Genomic DNA, 23,421 nt, shown 5'->3' on the forward strand with positions numbered 1-23,421 from the left:
TGGAGAAATAAATTGCTGTTGCACTGTGAATATAATAAGGCAGTTAGGTAGATGGAAATAGTTGTCTTGTGATTATATGACCCGGGATTATGCGCAGCAAATTTTAAGTCCAAACTGCCTTTTCCTTGGTCTTCCTCCACCCCACTAGCCATACACTTCTAAATGCCTCCACAAACTGTCCAGCTTGTGTGTGCTCTAAGAATACTAATCTAATTTTTTATATCAGCCCAGGCAAAATATAATTAGGAAGAAACTCTTTTACCAAAAGGTCACACACCAATGTCAAATAGAGATGGTTTTTGTATGTCTACTATTCAGCTTATATGTACAAATATTGGCTCATGATAGTATTATATAATGTGGATTTGACTATATGGCTAAAGAAGATGACAAAATTGATTTTTTTGTCACTGAAATTTTATTTCTTTTCTCTTTCCCCTTCCCAAAATGTGGACAGATGCACTTTCACTAAAAGGAAAAAGGCTGGATTTTTATGGAAGAGCTGACACATAATGTAAGCCTGATGAATACCATTCCAGAACTCAAGCAATTCACAGCATGCATTGACCTGGTATTCATGGATGACAAATCAAGTGATTGAATGGCTTTCTCCTATATTACTAATAACACCTTCCTGGGCAGAGAAGACATAGATCTTGGACTTGCAGAAGACTATCAGCAGCTAATACTATACAACTTGGGCAAGATCTTTTATATCCCTTACCACCTCACCCCATTTCAATGGCATACAGTATGCTTGATATGGAATGGTGTGAAGGGTAGATTAGAGCTCTTTCTAAATAAAGAAAGGATACTGGTATGATGGATCAACCACAAAACTTGACACTTAATGGGACTTTGGTTTTAGGACATTTTCTCAAGAACAGAGACAGCCAGGTTAAAAGCATGGTGCCTTGCTTCACTGGCAGCTTGTACTACTTTCAACTCTGGGACCACATCCTGGAAAATGAGCAGTTTATGAAGTGTTTGGATGGAAATGTAGTTAGTTGGGAAGAAGATGTTTGGCTCGTCAACAAGATCATTCCAACTGTTGACATGAGACTGTGCTGCTGTGAGTAATTTATGAATTGTTCTCTTTAGCAAAGGTAGCACTGATGTAGTACTCTTCTTCTCACCACTCCAATAACCCACTCTTAGGCCAAGGCTCTGTCTTCCTCAGAGGGGCCAAGGTTGCCACAGTTTTGTCATCTACTCTTTAATGTAGAGCAAATACTAATTTATTTTGTCTTTCATTTTGATGTGATTTAAAACTTTGCAAGAATAGGACATAGAACTTCTATGTATTCTTTACTCAGATTCACCAACTGTTACATTTTCCTTATATGTTTTATGATTCTCATTCTTCCTCACTTTCTCTTTCTCTTTTACCCTTCCTAAACACACACACACACACACACACACACACACACACACACACACACATGCACACACACACGCACATTTATCTGTTTCTTAATGATTGGAGAGTAAGCTACAGGCATAATGCCTCATTACCCCTAAATATTACCCCTAAATTTCTCAGTGTATATTTCCTAAGAAAGAGGACATTCTCTTACATAACCATAGTATGATGATCAAAATCAGGAAACTTAATATTGATATAATACTAATACCTAACTCATAGTCCATATTCAAGTTTAGCCAAGTATCCTAATAATTCCATTTATAGCTATTTTTTGCTTAGTCCAAGATCCAGTTCAGAATCACACATTGAATTTAGTTATCATGTCTTATTAGAGTCTAATCTGGAACAGAACCTTCATCTTTCCTTGTCTTTCATGATGTCCATTTGTCCCATTACTAGTGATAATAACTTTGATCATTCAATTCTGATGATGATTGCTAGATTCTTCCACTGTAAAGTTACTATTTTTTTCCTTTGTAATTAATAAGTAATTTCTAAGAAGATATTTGGAGGCTATGTAAACATCCCATTCTTATTAAACTTTCACCCAGTAGTTTTACACCTATTGAAGATTCTTGCTTCACTTATTACTAGGATGGCTGCAAAATGATGATTTTTAAAACTCTGTTTACTACATTTATTAGTATTCTATTGGAAATAAGAGTGTTCTCTTCTTCCAATTTACTTATTTATTTTTTCAGTTGTTTATGTGTTTATATCGGCATGAACTCATGGATTCTTACTTTATTCAATGGGTTACAATCTGTTGCTATTATTTATTTCAATGTTCAAATTGACCCAGATTTGCCCAGTAGAAGTTCTTCAATCTGGCTCTTGTGTCCTTTTGACATGTTCCCATCATTTTTTGAGTACTTTTTTACTTTCTAGCACAACAAGATGTTACAGGATCATATTGTACTTTCTCCGCTCAGCCCAAGAGTCAATCATTTTACCAAAGACCCCTGGTTCCTTCTAGTGGGGAATGGTATTTATAAATCAATTCATTTTTCTTTGGGGAGCAATGATGATGTTGAAGAACTGTTTGGAATGGAATTTGTGTAAGAAAACTGGATTTTTGGAATTACACATGTATTTGTTCCCTTTGCAGTTTTGAGGAGGAAATATCAGATTGTTTTTCTTTGTACAACCCCACTGTCTCCTCAAATTCAATCTTTTCCACCCTCAGCGGCAATAGTCCTAAAGCGTGGGTAAAGTGAGTGGTAACAACATCAAGAAAAGATTTTTTTTTCATTTCCTGAAATGATCACTTATTCTTTTGGGAGTATTATTTACTGTTTTTTTATGAATTTGGGGTGGGGATTTAGTGAGAGAATGGGGATTAGATCCATGCCTAATAGAGCTCTCACAGACTATGGAGATATATTTTCACCAAAGGTCTGTATGTTGTTTGAGTTAATTGCAGAGGCACATTCCACGGGGTTTCTGTGTTTCTTTGAGATCAGAATAAGCAAAGGAACAGGACAGCTATTCTTTTGAGCTACTACGTGAAGGCATTTGTTTCTTCTCTTCTCTGAAGCCTTGAAAATAAAAAGAGAATAGTCCTAGCTGGCTTCGATTACAAAACTGAGCTAGGGACTAGTGGGTTAAGCCTGAACAACTCACCCAAAGCAGTTTAAAGTAAATTTATCTTTTTTAAAAAAAGTTTTTAACTTATTTATTTATTTATTTATTTATCTATCAATTACAGTTGACATTCAATATTATATTAGTTTCAGGTGTACAGCATAGTGGTTAGACATTTACAGAATTTACAATGTATCCCCCAATTAGTCTAATACCCACCTGGCAACATACATAGTTATTACAATATTATCGACTATATTTCCTATGCTGTACTTTACATCCCTGTGACTATTTTGTAACTACCAATCTGTACTTCTTAATTCCTTCACCTTTTACACCCAGTCCCCAAGCCTGCTCCAATCCTACAACCATCAGTTTGTTGTCTGTATCTGTGAGTCTGTTCTGGTTTTGTTTGTTCATTCATTTTGTTCTTTAGATTCCACATATAAGTGAAATCATATGGTATTTGTCTTTCTCTATTGGAATTATTTCACTTAGTATAATACCCTCTAGGTCCATATATATTGTTGCAAATGATAATCTTTCATTCTTTTTTTTATAGCGAAGTAATATTCCATTATATATATGTACCACTTCTCTATCCAATAATCTATTGGTGGGCACTTAAGTTGCTTCCATGTCCTGGTCACTATAAACAATGCTGCAATGAACATAGGAGTGCATAGATCTTTTAAAAATAGTGCTTGGAATTTCTTCGGATAAATACCCAGAAGTGGAATTTCTGAGTGATAATGTAGCTCTGTTTTAAATTTTTTGAAGAACTTCCAAACTGTTTTCCATAGTGGCTGCACCAATTTGCAATCCCATCAACAGCGTACGAGGGTTCTCTTTCTCCACATCCTCGCCACTACTTGATTTATTGATGATGGCCATTCTGAGAGGTGTGAGGTGATATCTCATTGTGGTTTAATTTCCATTTCTCTGATGAATAGTGACCTTGAGCATCTTTTCATATGTTTATTCACCATCTATATGTCCTCTTTGGACATAGACCACTTCCTTACACCATATACAAGAATAAACTCAAAATGGATTAAAGACTTAAATGTAAAACCCCAAATCATAAATCTCCTAGAAGAAAACATAGGCAATAAATTCTCTGACATTGCTCTTAGTAATATTGTTTCTGATATATCTCCTCAGACAAGGGAAACAAAAGAAAAAGTAAACATATGAGAGTACATCAAACTAAAAAGCTTTTGCACAGCAAAAAAAAAAAAAAAAAAGAATCAACGAAATGAAAAGACAACCCACTAATTGGGAGAAGATATTCACCAATGATATATCTGATAAGAGGTTAATATCTAAAATTTATAAAGAACTCATCCAACTTAACACCAAAAAAAAAACAAAAAACAAAAAACAAAACCTAACAATCCAATTTAAAAATGAGCAGAGGACCTAAATAGACATTCCTCTAAAGAGGACATAAAGATGGTGAATAGACATACGAAAAGAGGATCATAAGCTAAAATTCCTCTCTAGGTATGTTGAACATAATTTCTTAATCTCAGCTCAGACATATGATCCAACAAAGATTTGTCCTGATTTGTGAATGTCTGAAGATGAAAAGTCTTCCTAAAGGTATGCAGATTAAATAACTCTTAGTTATACATCTGAGAAATCCCCTCTTTGAAAAGAATGAAATAACATGAATTGAGTTTATCCTGGGAAGTCTACACTATGTCAAAACACAACATCCCTGTATCTGCGGAGCTATTGATTTGTTAAAATATATTAATTGCTTTTAATTACTTTATGAACTCAACATTCTTAAAGTGTGTAGTGATTGATTACATAGTTTATGTATTTTCTAAGGCCTTTGGCCCATTATTAAGCCCTCTATCTAATTATCAGCTCTGAAAAGAAAGGTTCCATGGGAATGGGCTCTACCAGCTAAAAGGCAACTTGGTTTTGCCCTTGTAAATCAATTCTCTGTGCTATCCTCATTTTTCATCACAACAGATAAGCAGGATCTGTTTGTAGTTCATAGTTCATTCAAACCTCCTTATTTGTATTCTCTTGCACAGGATGACATTCTTCTACAGATTCAGAGATGGAAGCTCTAGCCAGTCTCTCTCCCTATCACAGGATTCCTTATTCATGTCTTTGCCTAGAAACTGAATATAGACACCACTCTGAAAAAAATGTTTTCATCATTTTAAAGATGCTCATTTCATATTTTTTCTACTCCACAGGCAGATCTGTCTGTGGTACTTTCTGGTCACCACTCTCACAAATCTAATAAACACACTTTGAATTATATTTACAGAGATTGTGATTGAAAGAAAAAACAGATGTGATATGTAGACTAGAAAAACACAAAGATTTAATATGAGGGGATATACCCAAATCACAAGCAGAATTTGGTACCTTAGAAAATATCCTACTTAATATTCTGTTGGCAGGTACATCAGCAACAAAATGCCTCATAAATATTCAGCTACTCTATACCTCTGTTCTCCAGCTTCCAATGATTGCAATAATATAATTTTGTCTAGAGCGAAGGAGCAAATGGCAATTAGGCCCACAGGCTCCCTATGAATTAGCATGGATTATCTCCCACTTTAAAATAAAGGGACAGCAAATCTCATGCAAATTATTTGTGCAAGTGATCACTTGTTCACAAATGAGAACAGAATGAATATGGCAAAACACGTTTGTGAGCCCTTCAAAGATGGAAGCCAGATCCCATGGCTTCTGTGGTCCCTCCTGTAGATATAGACATTCAGTTGTCACTCAACTATCTGTATAGTGTGGACTTTTGCATTTCCTTTTTGAAATTGAATTTTTATTGAGATAAATGTAGATTCACATGCAGCTGGAGATCCTTTGTACACTTTGCCCAGCCTCCTTCAATAGTAACATTTTGCAAAACTACAGTATAACGACCAGAATACTGATATTGATAACATTCACCAATCTTATTCAGATTTTTCTAGTTTTACTTGTACTCATTGTGTATGTATTAAGTTCTATATAATTTTTTTCACCTGTGAAGGTTTGTATCTCTACCACCACAGTGAAGATACTGAACAGTTTCAAATCACAAGGATTCCTTGTGTTGCCCTTTTATAAACACACCCCCTTCTCTTCTACCCTTCCTACCAACTCTACTCTGCTGCCTATATCCCTAACCCTTGACTACTACTAATCCGCCCTCCATTTTTAAAATGTTGTCATTTCAAAAAATGTTAATAAATGGAATCATATAGTATGTAATCTTTTGGAATTGGCTTTCATTTTACTCTGAAGATCCAGCCAGGTTGTCACTTGTATCAATAGTTCATCTTTCTATTTCTGAGTAGTATTCCATGGTATGACTATACTAGAGTTTGTTTAGCTATTCACCTATTAGAAGACATCTGGGCTGATTTTAATTTTTGGCTATTAGAAAGAAAACCTGCTATGAACATTTATGTACAGGTTTTTGTGTGAACATAGGTTTTAAATTCTCTGGGATAAATGTCCAGGAGTGCAATTGCTGGGCCGTATGATAGTCGCACATTGAGTTTTAAATAAAACTGTCAGACTGTTTCCCAAAGTGGTTGTACCATTTTATATTCCCACCAGCAATGGATGAGTGATCCTGTTTCTCTGCATCCTTGCTAGCATTTGATGTTGCCATTATTTTTTTCTTTTAGCCATTCTGGTAAGTGTATAGTGATATTTCATTGTGGTTTCAATCTGCATTTTCCTGGTGCTTAATTGTGTTGAACATGTTTTCTTTTGATTATTTGCCATTTGTATATCCTCTTCAGTGAATTATCTATTCATGTCATTTTCCTATTAACATTTTTTTACTGTTGAGTCTTGAGAGTTTTTTATATATTCTAACCCTTTGTTGCATATATGTTTTGCAAATATTTTCTCCTAGTCTGTAGATTGCTTTTTAAAATCTTTTTCACACATGGGCTTTCATGGAGCAAAAGCTTTTATTTTTGATGAAGTCCAATTCATGAATTTTTTTTTTTTTTTTTGTGGATCATGCTTTTGGTGTCAAGTTTAAGAATCCTTTGCTTAGTGTTAATTTTGTATCCTTTAATGTATTGAACTCACTTATAAGTTCCAGGAGGTGTTTTTTTGTTTGTTTTTGTTTTAGATTCCTTGAGATTTTCTACATGGACAGCCATGTAATCTGCAATGCCTTTTATTTCTTTTTCTTTCCTTACTAGAGTACCTCTAACTTCTAGTGCTATGTAGAATAAGAGTGGCAACAGGAACATCCTTGCCTGGTTCCCAGCCTTAGCAGGAAGACATTCAGTCTTTCACCAGTATAGTTAATTTTAGCTGTAGGTTTCTTGGTGATGTTCTTTATCAATTTGATGTAAATATCCTCTATTCCTAACTTGCTTAGAGATTTTATCATGAATGACAGATATTGTCAAATGCCTTTTCTGTATCAATTGAACATGTTTGCTAACCCATTGTAATTAATTGCTAGACTTAGGGTTTGAAAGAATCTTTAATTCCTATGGATCCTTGTTAAAAAGCTACTGACATTTGATTGGATTTCCTATATCCAGGACATGAATGATTCTTTAAGGCAAATATTATTTCAGGGCATGGTTGTAATTTGGGATCCCCATTGGATTTCTATCCTTAGGCTTGCAAAGGTAACTCCATCTTTTCATTTAGCACTGCAATGCTCTCCTCTAAGTTTTATGTCACACTATTTTGGGCGTTTGCTTTTTTGTGAGCTGTTCAGAACTTGTAGAACTTGGCTTTTATTATCTAAGTTTGTCATTGGTTCTTTCAGGTAGAGTCTCTTCATTCTCCTGGGTTTTTGGTGGTTCCGTGTAAACTGAAGGCATGTACTTATGGTTACTAGATAACTGAAGCAGTGGTACACATTGTCATATTTCTTCTCTGCAAATTTTACCTGTGGAAATCTCATCTTCTCATCACTGCACTTCGGTGGGCCTCATCTCTAAATGATTGAACATAATCTCTAAAACTTAGTTCTAAAATTCTGTGATTTTAATTAAGGAAGATTTTTTATTAATAAAGACTTTAGAGGAAAAACTTGATACAATAATCCCTCTGGAAAAAACTTTTCCTCTGAAAGATTTCAATGGGAGTTGTGATGAAATATATAAATCCAGGCTTCAGGTTAAAACAAAGCAATGCAAATTGCATTATTTCCTCAGAGATATTTGGTACTTAAAATACCACCTGCTTGCAATTTTGTTCAACTTATTTGTTTTTTTTCTAAATCTTGTGCTTCTTTTTGAGATGCTTACTGGAAGTGTTAATAACAATTAACATCTATAACTCAGCCCTCTCTAAATAAAAATATCATGCCTAACTCCCTTTGTGTTCTAAAAGACTTTCCCATTACTCATTAGGATTCCTCTAACAGGGTTCTTTGAATGCTGCATCAAAGAAGATAACTTAGGCTTTTGTGGTACTTAGTGTTTTATTGTTTACCTAAAAAGTGAATGCAGATCAATCAATTTTTTGTAAAGGAGTGGGAATTGTGAACTCTTTTCTTAACAATTAGTGCATTCAAAGATAGCAGTTCAGGCTCTGGGATGCCACACTCCTCAAATGTGATATAAGTGATACTTTAACAGGCTTGCTAAGCCAATTGGCTGTGGTAAAGCCATCTGCAAAAATGGAAACCAAGATCCTGGCAATTCTTTTACTTGTAGTTATGGACAAATTTGAAGGCAGAAAGCTTGAGAGAAATATTGTGCTGCTGAAATATACATTTCTCCATAAGGCCTAACAGAATGTGAACTGCTGATAATTGAAACAATATTGTAAAATTAAGTGAAAAGTACTTCTTATATAACTTTGACTTTTCTTCTTATAAATGTATGTACTTTCATCAATTACAGGCTTCTGATTGACACTCATTCTACTTGCTAATGACCACAAAATCCTAAAGAATATTCTCTGCATATCTCAGTATTTCTATATATGCAAATTAAAATTTTGATGCTCAAGACAGTGAAACAGCTTGGTAGATTATATATCACCATACTTATTCCTATATCATAGGTAATATGTATCCCAGGTAGGTAAATTCAAAATGCTAATTTCTTCCCAATGGTAAATATGTATGATTTCATTTTAGGTGATTTGAACTGGAGAAAAAAATATGACTCAGTCTTCAACTTTACTATGCGTAATTTTCACTTGGATGTTCTACCATCATCCCAAATTTCACTTATCCAAGTCTGAACTGGGTGTTTTTCTTCTTAGTGAGGCTGTCTTCCCAATTTTTCTATGTCTATGAGTATTGCCACTATTTTCCAAGTTGCCTAAAAGCAAAATTTGAGTTCTCTGTCTCAGAGAGTTGTCTGTCTTTTTCATCTCTTAAACCTCTTTGTTACCCTAACCTCTCAATTCTTCCTTTCCAATACCTATGGGATTCCACTCATCTCATTCCAAGCCCTCATTATTTCCACTTATTCAGTTATACAAATATTTATTGGGCATCTACCAAATGCTAGGCCCTATGCTAAGCACTGGGGATACAAGGATGAGCAAAGAAAGATGAGACCCCTGTCTGTAGTGAGGAAGGCAGTCATTATAAGCACACACAAATGTAAAACTGCAGCCATGACAAGTACTATGGAAAAGAGGTAAAAGGTGTCATAAGAGCCTAGAATAGATTGGTTTGACCTAGTTATGGAGGCCAAGAAAGGTAGGCTCCCCTGAGTGACGTATGAGTTGAATCTAAAAGATGTGTAGAAGTTAATGAGATGGAGAACGGTGGGGAGAATATTCTAAGTAGAGGTAATAGCATATGCAGTGAGTGGCTTTGTGGGAGGAAAAAGAATGCCAAGTGTTGGAGGACTGAAACTAGGCTGATGGGCTGAAGTCCAGAAAACAAGGGAGAAATTCACACAAATTAAGGCTGGAAGGTAAGTAGGAGCCAAACCGTGCATAGCTTTATAGGCTCTATAAAGAAAATTAAGAAAAAAAATCTTATGAATAATGGAGGGCCACTAAAGGGAGCTGAGTGTGAGTTTGTATGTGTGTGTGTGTCTGTGTGTGTGTGAGAGAGATCATCAAATTTGCATTTTTAAAAGATCATTCTGATTGCATTATGGAACAGATTGAAGGTGGTCCAAGAGTAGAGGCAGAGTCCGGTTGGGAGGTTACTGCAGTAGTCCAGATGAGAGATTGATGGTGGCTTGGTCAGGAAGGTAAGTGATAGAAATGGAAAGAAACATATGGAGTTAAGAGATATTTAGGAGATAAGATCCGTAGAATGAGATTATGAGTTGGCTATGGCCTGTGGAAGAGAAAATGAAGAAGACAGAAGGACAAGAAAGTTTTGGCTTATTATAACTGAATATATGATTGTGCCAGTCACTGAAGGAATACTGAAAGAGGACGAAGTTCGAAGAGAAGATAATGAGTTCAAATGAGGCATATTGAGTTTGAGGTGTTAATGAGATATCTAAGAGATGATGTCAAATAAGCAATTGATTATATAAATGTAGAGCTCAGAATAGAGGTTTGGTCTAGATATAACTTTGAGATTCATCTGTGTATAGGTGCAAATTGGAATTCTAGGCATGGAGAAACTATAGAGTGAGAAGAGAAGAGATGCTGGGACCAAGCCTTGGGGAACTCTAATATTTAATAGCCAAATAAAATAGGATGAGTTTGCAAAGGAGACAGAAAAGTGGCCAGAGAAGTAAGAGAAAACCCAACGGTGCATTATGTCATGGAAGTCAACAAAAAGGGTATTTAAAGAAGGAAGAAATGACTGACATTGTCGAAAGCTGTTGAGAGGTCAAGTAAGATGAGGTTTAAAAAAAAAGTATCCATAATATTTGTCTATATGGAGGCCACTGGTGGCCTTAGTGAGTGTTCAGTTGAATGATGGTGCCAGAAGCCAGATTAGTGTAGACTAAAGAATGAGACAGAGGAGCGTGGAGACAGCTAGTATAGATTCTTTCTTTAAAGGAGTTTTGGTGTGATGGGGAAGAGAGAGAGAGAGTAATACCTGAAGAGGTATTTTGGGTTTTATTTTTTTATTGCAGGAGATTGAAATATGTTTTAAATAAGGAGGGAAGGGCTCCTTAGGAAAAGGACAGGTGACTGCTGGTGTAAATTTCCTGAGACAGCAGCACAGCTAACATTCCATTTGTTGACTTCGATTATTTTTTTCCTATAAAATAAGAGACATGGTTACTTGACAAACATTTAGGGATAGAATTTGAGAATGGGGAAGGTAGTAGGATGGCCGAGCAGTGTAAAAAGCTTACTTGAGGTTGGTGACCATGAATTTATGGAAATACTAATTCGTTCTCTTATGTGACTATGTCCATCAGTGCTTGACTATTCAAGTGTAGGTGTGAAGGTGATGAATAGTTGGGTTGGCCCATAATTGGCAAGAGTGAGGTGGGAAGAACTTTACCAGCCTCTTAAACGGACTCTTTGCCTTTAGTTTTTTCCCATGCCTACCCATCCTGCATACTGCCACAAAATTCATTTTCCTTAAAAATTATTTTTTATCAACTCATTCTTCTTGTTCAAGAATTTACACCCTTACATATGTCGTGGTTAAGAGCACAAATGATAGACCTTGGCTTGAACTCCAAGTGTGAACCTGAACAATTCATGTAAAGTTTTCTGACACTTTGTTTCTTCAACTCTGAATTGGAGGTCATTGTAATATCTACCTTATTAGGTTGTTAGGTATATTAAATGAAATAACATGTAGCTCAGTGCTTGGCTTGTAGTAAGTACATGAAACCTGCAATATTATTTTCTCTTATCTGTTTTGCCACCTTACCCTTCAGGTTCCATCCTAGTCTGACATTTTTACTCACCCCTATCCAACATACTCCCTCCCAGCTAGACTGATCTTTTTACTGCCTTCATATTCATTGCCATGTGCCTGTGTCTTCTCTATGCAAACCTCATCATTTCTCAAAGGCCTACATCTCCTAAGAAAGCTTCCTCATTAGCTTGAAGCCAGTTTGCTCTCTCACCACACTTATACCCCATTGTACCTTAGAGACATTTGGGGCCTGATTATATTCTATAGTTCACTTTATTATAAACACCATTATTATTTTATTGTGTTTTTATTGTGTTGTTTTAAATATATTATGTTATATTTTATCTAAAAATATTTCAGTAATATGACTTATCCAGTAAGAATGTGAGCTCTTTGAGGGAAGGAATCATGCCATAAGCGCTATACATTTCTTGCAGGACCTAGAATACTACTCATAATACTTGTCAAATTTAACTGACTTGAATTGAGACATAAGCTAGGCTCCAGTGTCTTCAAAATGGAGTGCAGAATTCTAGGATATACACAGACAATACATTAGAGTACATGAAAAAAATATTGTAAAACTATTTACACATTTTATCATATTCTTTGACATTTCTATTTTTGTATGTTTATAATGTATATAATATAAATTTGTTATATAGATACATATATACATGTATATATTATTGATATATATACAGTGCATATACATATACATATATACATGTATATATTATTGATATATATACATATAAATAGTGCATATACAAAAAATTTCAATTTTGAAGTTCCAGATCAAAACTTTTTAAATCTATAGTATTTAGGTAGTAATAGAAATTTGATCAAATCTAAAATGCGAAGCTTTTATTAACAACAGTTTATTTTTTGAGCACTTAGTTTTGATAAGTGCTATACTAAGTGTTTTACATGCATCAACTCAATTCTCAAAACAATTTTATAAGGTAGGTGTTATTATCTCACATTACAGAGGAGGAAATTGAAACACAGAGAGGTTAAGTAACTAGTCTAAGGCTACATAATTAATAAATGATGGAGCCAGGATTTAAAACTACATCTATTTGAATCCAAAGCTAGTCCTATTTTTTGGAAGATTTAAAACTACACAATCCAATTTCTTTAGTAGATATAATACTATTCAAGTTATCTATTTCTTCTTGATTTTTGATAACTTGTGTCTTTTAAGAAATTGGTCCATTTCCCAAGCTAATCCTCTTAATCAGTGCACTACTCTAGTACATACACCTTTTTCAAGAGTGCCTATTTTTTTTTTTATGGAGACACTATGGAATGGATGTCTTCCTATTTGTTACTTAACCAGGGCATTATGAAAACCATATAGAAATTTTAGAAAGTCTAAAATCATTGTATGAAAAGCCAAGTAATTATGTGATTTGATTATATCTGATACATATATCCTCTTAAAAATATGACAAACAAACAGAGACTCATGGACATGGACTACAGGTTAGTGGTTACCAGAGGACTATAGACTAGTAGTTACTAGTGGGATGGGGGATGAGGGGGCAGATAGATGGGGTAAAGGGGATCGAATACAGGGTTTAGGGCGAGGGTGAAGTGGGTAAAGGGGATCAAATATATGGTAGCCAAAGGAAACAGGACTTTGGGTGGTAAACACACAATAGAATATACAGATGTCAAATGATAATGTGCACCTGAAAATTATATAATTGTATTAACCAATGTTACCCCAATAAACTTAATTAAAAAAATATATAAGAAAAAACTACAAACTCTTTCTTAAAGAATTGTCTTTGATTTCTAAAGCCAAATCCAAAGTAACACATGCTTTTCTATTTTTTCAGTTGTTTCTGAAAATCTAACAATTCAAGAAACAAATAGATTTGACAACCCCATCTCAAGTTATTGGACTAAAATCACAAAAGACCATATATTCTTCTACAGTGGTGTCTAAAAGCATGCCTATATTTGCAACTGATTATACAACCATAACACATTTCAATACAACATCTCCACCTCTGGAAATGACTGCACCAAATTTTTTAAAGACATCCATAGCTGAGACAGTTACATTCACAGCAGACATTTTGTTTGCTTCAGCAGCCATTGCTCAACCTACCAAGATTACATCCATGGGCACTACTACCAATTACACAAAAATAACCAAATCTTCATCTTCAGAGAGCACAAGAACAACAAAAATGACTGAAGTCATTGCTACTGAGACCATTCATCCAACTATAGCTACTGATTTCCTATACACATCTGGATTTACCAAGAATTCAATTGTATCCAAAACTTCAGCAAATGAATCTCAGTTGGCCATTATGAAGACAATATCTTTATTTTCATCTATTGAGTTGACATCCATGTCTACATCTTGAGCCAAGAAGAAATCTACAGGAACCAGGGCACTCTCTATCTCCACAGTTAGTCAGGAGTTTCTTGCAGTGGCTGGAACTGTACCTTGGTTCACGATGAAACAAACTTCAGCTGCAACTACTTACATTGAGACTGCATCAGTATTCCCACCTGAGTCTGTGCTCATCGCCACAGCTACTCCAGTAGATGCCGTATTTCCTAGAAATCAGGCAGCATGTACATTGGCAACAGCTGATACAGAAATATCATTTGAAGTTCATTCAATGACGCTCCCAACTAAGCCTATTGAGATGACTCCTGAGCTAACAGCTGAAACAGAATTGACATCTGCAAATTTCCAGGATGTCTCTCCACCCAGAGTGGAGGATACAATATCTACCTTCATGCCGACAGAGGATTCTCTTATGGCCCTTTCTTTCAGGACATCTTCTTCATTCACTGGAGCTCAGAATGTACAGTTATTGATGCTGAGACTACACATACAGCCTTGACTCTTGGAATCACACTTGCACTTACAGTGGCTCAAAGTATATTTTCCCCTATAACCACTGGGCCAGTATATACCCCGAGTACACCCATAGATGGTGAAAACATGTTTCCTTTTATTTCCACTAGATCAGCTTCCACATTCAAAGCATCTGAGTCTGGTCCCACATCAATAAATGAAGGTGTCCATCTATTCTCCACCAGTGAGATCACTTGGATTTCCAGGCCAGACCAGACCCTGTTGACATCAGTATTCCATGGGAGTGCTTCTAATACAGGACATTCATCCACAACAACTGATATTATTATCCCATCAGGAACACCCATAGAGAGTAAGGCTAGCACTACCACTGACTCTATTTTTACTACTGATGCTATTACATACAGGTATACAACAGCTCTATCTAACTTGACATATTCATGGTTTACTGATTTCTCCACAGTTTCTGGAACCACATCTGTAACCAAACTGCATGAATATAAACTTACCACCTTACTATTAAAATTCACCCCTATGTTCCCAGTAGTTGGAAATGAACTTCTTTCAACATCAAGGGAGACAGTTATTCCACCAGTAGATAAAATATATACCCTTGCTGACATTGAACCATTTTTTTCTACTGAGGAGAATGCTTCTGAGATCACACAAACAGAGATAAAAGGTACAATTGCATTTGGAGAGACAACAATCCCTGTACCAGAGACTACAACAACACAAAGATTCAATGTTACTGTAACAAGGAAAGAAACAACTTCCCATTATCTTAAGGGAAAATCAACTATAGCAGAGACAACTGAAGTTTCTCCATTTGCAACAATGTTGGAAGCAACAGATGAGTCTGCACAAATGGTGACAGCTTCTGTTACAATTTCTTCTTTTCCTGATTTAGAAAAGTTATCTACTCCATTGGATGATGAAACTGTAACTACTGAGATGAGAGGAAGTTGGCTTTCTACACAATGGGTGAAAATCACATCTAAGAGTTCATACAATGGAACGACAGAAATCCTTAATTACGCCCACACCTACACAGCACATTGGACTTCAGAGACTCCACCTGAAGGAAATTCAACTCCATCTCTCGGTTCTGGAGGTGCACAGACATTCCCTAAACCCCTGGGTGCTTCCACTACAAAAATGTTGGAGAGCAATTTTGCCACTATCCATACAAACAGAACAGCTATGTCCTTGTCTGCTGGTATCTTACTTCCACAGCCTACAGCTAGCCATTCCTCAGCAACCCTTGTGCCTATTACCCATATGTTCTCACTGCCAGTTAATATCTCTGCTGTTACCACTACGGTAGTGTTTAAGGAGACTAATGTTACCATGTCTAAGCCTTCTACATTGGCCAGATCCTCCACATCTATACTCTCAGATGTTTCAACTCTGTCATCAGCTAAAGTGACCACAACATCGGTGCTTCCACAATCAACGACATTTTGCCTGCCCACAGTGTCTTGACTCACTCCACTTCAGAGGCCACAGTGATCTCTGTCAAGATAACACCCACAGCAGTTCCCTCTCTGACAGAAACTCCAGTCCCCTCACTGAGACCTATCACTCTTGTGGCAACTAAGCCTGAGCCCAAGCTTCTCTCTATCTCAGCTGACATAGTAACTCCATCCACACCCACTCTGGCCTGCTCTAAATCTCTCCCTAACAACATCCCTCTTGTGTCCTCCACTCATATGATCTCAACTATGTCTATACCAGTAGCAACCCAACCTATATCTCAAGTGGAGGAGACTTCTACTCATACTCTCAGCTTTCCGTATACTTTCAGTAGTAGTGGAGATGATGTTACCTTGGTTACTCTTGTTGATAAGACCATGCCCTCACACACCTCTCCCAACAAGCTTAGTACTTCAGTAGGTGGTCATATTTCTCAATTTTCTACACATCTTGCAAACACACTGGTCCCCACCCTATCAGTGACTGATGTTTCTACCTTGTCTTCTGACAAAGAGCAGATGACCACCTCCCTGGGAAACACCCCTGAAACTATGGAGGTGACAGAAATGTCCCCATCAAAGTATCCTTTTATTTCTGAGTCCCAGAGTACTTCATCCTTTGAAATGACAAGTACAGGATTTGCTGAGACCAAAAAACATTCCAGTCACCAAACACATTCATCCTCAGATATTCCACTTGCAACTCCACCTGACGAGATTTCAGCTTCATCTCCTGCTTCTGGGAGTACACCTATCTGGACTTCAAGTAACACAAATGTTGACATTTCAGAAATGTCTACCAATCTTAGGAAAACAGCTCTCCCTTCACAAGTTCTGACAATTACCACACTTTTGCCTCCTGAAAAAGAAAGCATGAGTGCCCTTTCAATATATACTCCCAGAACTGAAAAAATGATAGTAAGCACCACCTCTGTGACTCACCCTTTCTCATGCTATCAAGATACTTCATTTATAGATACCACAACTTCCAAGACAATCAAAATATCAAATCCTGTAAACACCAACACAACTCTTTCACACTTGCTTTCATCCAGGACTCAACCTGAGGTGACTTCGATTGCCTCTCCCATTTCTGAAAGTACACAGACCTCTCCTGAGTCCCTGTCTCTTTCTACAACTGGACTATCTAGTACCAATTTTACAATTGTCTCTACTGACAGAACCACTATAGTTCCTCCTGCTCCAACTGTAACTATGACACTTCTTGGGAAAACTTCTATGGCAACTTCTATTCCTATCTACCAGATGTACTCACTGCCAGTTAGTGTCACTTCCTTCACCTCCAAAATAATGTCTGACACTCCCACAATACTAATGATTAAATCTTCTAAAACAGCACCTCCAAATTGTTTGAAAAGTCCCTCTATAGTCACTTCTAGGCCCGTGTCTGAAATGTCCTCAACATCATTTCATGACTCTGCTTTCTCACCTGTAGCTGTTTCTTCTGGCACTTCCACAACAGTTAGATCATGCTCTACTTTACTGCATTCAATTACCTCTAGGATTACTATGCCCATACAAACATTTACATTGGATGTCACACCTGTGACATATGCTGGGCTTGCTTCAAAAAAGACAAAATTGTCCTCCGCTTTTACTAATTCAGAAATGACAGAGATGTCCTCCAGGATCATACCTCCATCCTTTCCCTCTCCAACAGTCAACTTTTTCTTCTGTGAAAACCAATCCAATCACTAGAATGGCTGGAGTGGTGACTCCCTATGTAGGCACCACTGCCTCCTCTCTACACACTACTAAGATCACTGAAGTTATTTCTTCCACTCTAAAGACCACATTTTCACCATTTCTATCAACAGCCCAACAATCATCCCAAGGACATGAGGCTACAACTCTGGGCATATTATCTGGGATTACTAACAGTTCCCTATATGCTGTAAGCAGTGGTAGAATAGCAGCTCTCACAAATACTTATTCCAGAACTGTTATCCTTAAAAGTGTGCTTTCATCTACTCCTTCAGCTAATCTCCATACTTCCTTGAACATTCAAGTTTCCTCATCTTTGACTAGCTTTAAGAGCACTCCTGGACCCACAAAATATATAAAATCCACCACTTACCTTTCTTCGAATACAAAAAAGATGACTTGCTTGTCAGAAAATACGACAGCTGAACTAACAAAAGGTGCCACATCTGTGAATGCTCCTGTTTTATACCTTTCATGGACTCTATCCAGCGCAACTCCACCCTCTTTGACATCATTTGTTTTTTCACCTCATAGTGCTGAAACTGAGTTCTATATTCCAAATACTTCTCTTCCTCCTACATCCCAAATGGTTGAATTTCCAGTTCTTGGAACAAGAACCACATCTAGTAACAACCAGTCTCTGCTTATGACTTCCTGGAACACACCCATGACTGAAGATTCTCAATTTCCTAGTTTCACCACTACTCATGTACTTACACCCAACAAGATGGAAACAGAGGCTCCATACCCTGTTCCAGGGTCTTTGTCAACAGTCACAGCCTCTCAGACTGCTCTTATATCTGGAGATGTTATGGCAATGTCATCAGTTGCCATATCGGGAATTCTTCCTACCTTGGGAATGTCTGAGAGCCCTTCATTATCAATATCTTCAAGATCTGTCCCTACCATTTTGGTTGACATTAAGCAGACATTTGAGAAGACAATCACAACTATAACTCTTGGGACAATATTCCCATCGAATCTTTCTGGTGCTGCTTCAGGTTCTATAATTTCAAAGGCTACTACTTCACCCATGCTGATTTGGATCTTCTCTAGTCTCCCTTCAGGTTCCCCTATGGCAACTGTATCTAATATTCCTCACATTGTAACATCCTCTACAGTGGAGGTGTCAAAATCCACATTTCTGACTTCTGACATGACACCAACACACCTATTCATTAACTTTACAACACTACCCTTTCCTACTGTAAGCACCACACTCACCAAAACCACTACTATGCCTACAGGGGGCGATATCGCTACTGGCATCCCAACTTCTCTCCCTCTGTCTATGAAAATCATAGATGGCAGTGAATGCATTTCCAAATCCCCTGAGGCTACTTCCAGAACTACTGTGACTGCCAACTCCAGGACTGTGTCTCAACCTTCATCCTTTAGCAGAATGAGTATGTCACCTCCTACAACTGATCACACCCTATCTATTGGTTCAACACTTCAGTCTAACCCTGCAATAAAATCCATGTGGAGCAGAATCCCAGCAGCATCAGCATCCCCTACTTTAGTTTTTCCTAAGCCCACACTTGACTCCCTTTCAAATATAACCACCACTACATCCACTGCTGTTAGAGCCTCATTTCCACTCACATCCACTAGAATAGCACATCCTTATACAGCAATTCTGTCTTCATTACTCTCTTCCTCTTTTGAGACAACTTGGCTGGATTCCACACTTTCCTTTCTATCTACGGAAACATTGACTTCACCTATTGCCACTGAGTCCATAGGTATGTTCCACAATGTGTGCAGCATATCACTAACAGAATACATGCACAATGAGCCATGTGTTTTCCAAGGTGGTCAGTTCTCTGAAGGCAGAAAAGGATATAGAAGGGTACAGGTGTTTCTTATCTCCTTCAGACAGTGGGTACAGTGGATACCTTATCCGAACACAGAATTCTCTAGCCATCTTGCTTATTTTTGTTTTATTGAAATACAATGCAAATGTATCTTTTCACTCATATGACATTTCTAAGCATCCTTTCCACCTATTTTGTTTTTGATACTCTGACTCCGATTCTGCCAATGTGGACATGGATCAGGAACCTCACCTCATTCCCAAGAAGAGGATTATATAGTCTTAGGTCTGACATATTGATCACATACCAAAAAACACCAGAAGATACTCTAGCCTGCCCTTTTGAATTCCTCTTTTTATTTCCAGCTTTATTGAATTATAATAAATAATTAGTTGCTCGTATTTACATTGTAATATTCAATGAATTTTTTTTCCATTTGGTATACAATAATATATTAGTTTCAGTTGTATAGCATAGTGATTAGAGATCTATATAACTCACAAAGTGACCATCCCACTAAATCTAGTACCCCTCTGCCTCTTACATATTTATTACATTATTAACTATTTCCCTTATGCTACACTTTATATCTCCATGTCTATTTTGTAATTACCCATTTATACATCTTAATCCCATTGCCCTTTTTCACTGTCCCCTCCAACCCCCTCCCATCTAGTAGCCCTCAAAATATTCTCTATATTTATGAGTTTATATTTTTGCTATTGTTGTTTATTTTGTTCTTTAGATTCCACATGCAAGTGAACTCATGTGATATTTGTCTTTCTCTATCTGATTTATTTCATTCATTTAGGTCCATCGAGGCAATATCTTTTTCCATCCCCCTCCCTTTAGTCTATGTGTGTCTTTTAATCTGAAGTGAGTCTCTCGTAGGCAGCATATGTAAGGGTCTTGTTTTCTTATCCATTCAGTCACCTTACCTTTTGGTTGGAGCACTTAATTCTTTTCCATTTGAGGTACTAGTTGATAGGAATGTAGTTATTACCATTCTTTATTCCTGTTTTTGATACATGTTTTTTCTTCTTAAAGAAGTCCCTCCAACATTTTCTGTAACTGGCTTGGTGTTGATGAATTCCTGTAGTTTATCTTTGTCTGGGAAGCTCTTTATCTGTCCTTCGACTCTAAATGGTAGCTTTCGTGGGTAAAGTATTCTTGTTTGTGGATCCCGGATTTTCACCACTTTGAATATTTTGCACCAAGCCCTTCTGTCCTGCATGATTTCTTTTGAGAAATCAGTTGTCAGTCTTATGGGAGCTCCCTTGTAGGTAACTAATTGCTTTTCTACTGATGCTTTTAAGATTTTCTTTAACCTTTGGCATTTTAATTATAATGTGTCTTGGTGTGGGTCTCTTTGGTTTCATCTATCTTAGGACTCCTAGGGTTGTATGTCTATTTCCTTCACCAGGTTTGGGAAGTTTTCCATCATTATTTCTTCAAATAGCTCTTCAACTTCTTGTTTTCCTTCAGGTACCCCTACGACATGGACATTTTTACATTTAATTGTGTCCCATAGGCTCCTTGAATTATTATTATAGTCTTGGCTTCTTTTTCTTTGTCGTTATGATTGAGTGTCCTTGGCTTCCCCATCCTCTATATCGATGGTTTGATCTTCTTCTTCCTTCATTGTTAATTCCCTCTAATATACCCTCAACCTCAGACAATGTGTTCTTCATTTCTGGCAGGTTCCCTTTTATAATTTCCATTTCTATTTTTACGTTTTTTTATCTTTTTGTTGAAGTTCTCACTGAATTCATCTACACTTCCCCTAAGTTCACTGAGCATCTTTATAACCACTGTTCTGAACTCTGCATCTGTTAGATTACTTGACTCCATTATTTCTGGATCTCTGTTCTGTTCTTTCATATGGTTTCTGCTTCTTTGTCTTCCTATTTTGGCTGCCTTTCTGTGTCTGTTTCTATGTACTAAGCAAGGCTCCTAAGTCTCCCAGTCTTTTTAGTGTGGCTTTGCATAGTAGGTGTCCAGTGGCACAGTCCTGAGAGAGGTTCAGCCACAGGCCAAGTTTAGCCCCAGCCTGTGCCCCTCCAGGTCCACCTGTTAAGATTCAGCAAGCAATCCACAGACACTGTGCTTATAGTTGCCTTGAGAGGCGATGCCAGAAACCAAGGCCAACTGCCACCAGTGTGAGTCTAAGCGCTGCTCAGCAAGGAGCATAGGTCTTGCCAAGGACACAACTGGATGTGGCTTGGGTGGGGCTGTGAGTTGGGGGAGGCAGAGTTTCAGGGAATCCTCTGGGCAGAGTGACCTCTCTCATCCAGTTTGATGATGTCTCAGCTATGAGAGTGCTGAGTCCACACACTGGGATGGAGGAGGGCTCAACAGAGGAACAATGGGTACTGCTGGCACTTTTGTCTGGGAGAGAGCCTCACCTCTGGCCCTCACTCTGACAACTCAGTGTCCCCTGTAAGTCTCTGGAGCTCCCCGTGCAGCTCACCTTGTGCTGATGCTCAGAGCGAGCAAGTCCATCACCGAGAATATCCGTACGCCAACATGGTCTCTTTAAGAGTTATCTGCAGCTGCCAGTTGCAGGGGCCGCAGCCTCTGTACCGCTCACACCGGGCAGCCTCATGTCTTCACCTCCTCTTACCTTATGCAGTTGCAGGATGATTTCTTATTTCTCTCCCTAGTTGTAGTGCTTCTGTTCTTCTAGATCCCAGGTGTCTTTGCTTGCTATTTGCTCCGTGTTTCTGTCACAACTTTGATTTGGTCACAAGAGGGATGAACAAAGCCTCTATCATCTATGCCATTTTTTCCGCCTCTTCTGAATTCCTCTTATATAAGTCTCAGCCTTCTCCAATCTTCGCCTCCAGCTGGCTTGGAATGCTTATCAGTGGCCAAGGAATATTTGGCTTCTATATTGCTCAAATTTTGGATGTTCCTTCAACTATCAACATTCTAAAATTGAAATTTTACAAGACAGACAAAAGAAAGAGGGACCCACAGAGGAAAACTTGAAGCAGAGAGAATGGCATGGAAAAATATAAATATTTTTTGGGACAAATATTCTTTTAAGATAATGTTCAGTTTGGTCATTATATGGACTATAAATCTGTTGGCTAATGAAAATTGAGGATTTGTGAGATTTGTGGAATGCCTATCAACTATGTATAAATCAGGGAACTGCCCAAATCATTAAAGCAAAAATGAAAAGCTATGTCCCGTTTTGCTTTTGAATATGAAGCCAAAAGTGCTGGTTTTTGACCTTGAAATCAAGCAAAATTTAAGAATGAGACTTCATTGTTTGGTTTCCTTAAAATGAAGAGCAATTTTGACCAAATCAACAGAAGTTAAATTTCTTGAACTAGATGCATAAAATTAATCTCCTTATTTTAAATTACAGTTTCCTTCTACAATATTAAAATGAACTTCTCTGTCTTCAATGAAGAGCCAGTGATCCCCATTACCAGTGTTGTAAATGAATTGTCAGGAAACTGGGTAAAATAATCTTTTGAATATTTGCTGTATACATAAAATATGTGAATATGTATACATATGACAAAGACTGACTATTAAAACTGAGCTTTGCTTTTTCTACTCATAATGCATTTCACAGCTAATTGGTTTTGACATTTTTTTGCTGCAAATCTATCCACTCTGTAATCATCACCATGAGTATGTATGTGGTTTCTCTTTCATAGTGCCAATGCTGAAAGCTTTTATAGAATGTTAATATTTTAATTTGTTTAGAACTATACATTTCCCTCTACTGACACAAATGCTGGATCTTTGCCAAATTT

The 23,421-nt window shown here is 37.2% G+C and overlaps 1 protein-coding gene across 1 annotated transcript in view; it reads left to right on the plus strand.

The window, feature by feature from the left end:
- Positions 1-447: 447 nt before the first annotated feature.
- Positions 448-23,421, plus strand: part of ADGRG4 (adhesion G protein-coupled receptor G4) — a 78,117-nt gene continuing 55,143 nt past the window's right edge. Inside the window, 9 exon segments of the mRNA XM_011382428.1 lie at positions 448-510; positions 512-815; positions 818-1,072; positions 13,628-13,655; positions 13,657-14,615; positions 14,618-16,090; positions 16,093-17,785; positions 17,787-19,576; positions 23,025-23,119. Coding sequence (XP_011380730.1) covers positions 448-510; positions 512-815; positions 818-1,072; positions 13,628-13,655; positions 13,657-14,615; positions 14,618-16,090; positions 16,093-17,785; positions 17,787-19,576; positions 23,025-23,119 — 6,660 coding nt within the window.

This window comes from Pteropus vampyrus, unplaced genomic scaffold, assembly GCF_000151845.1.
Source record: "Pteropus vampyrus isolate Shadow unplaced genomic scaffold, Pvam_2.0 Scaffold472, whole genome shotgun sequence".
NCBI classification, from domain to species: domain Eukaryota; kingdom Metazoa; phylum Chordata; class Mammalia; order Chiroptera; family Pteropodidae; genus Pteropus; species Pteropus vampyrus.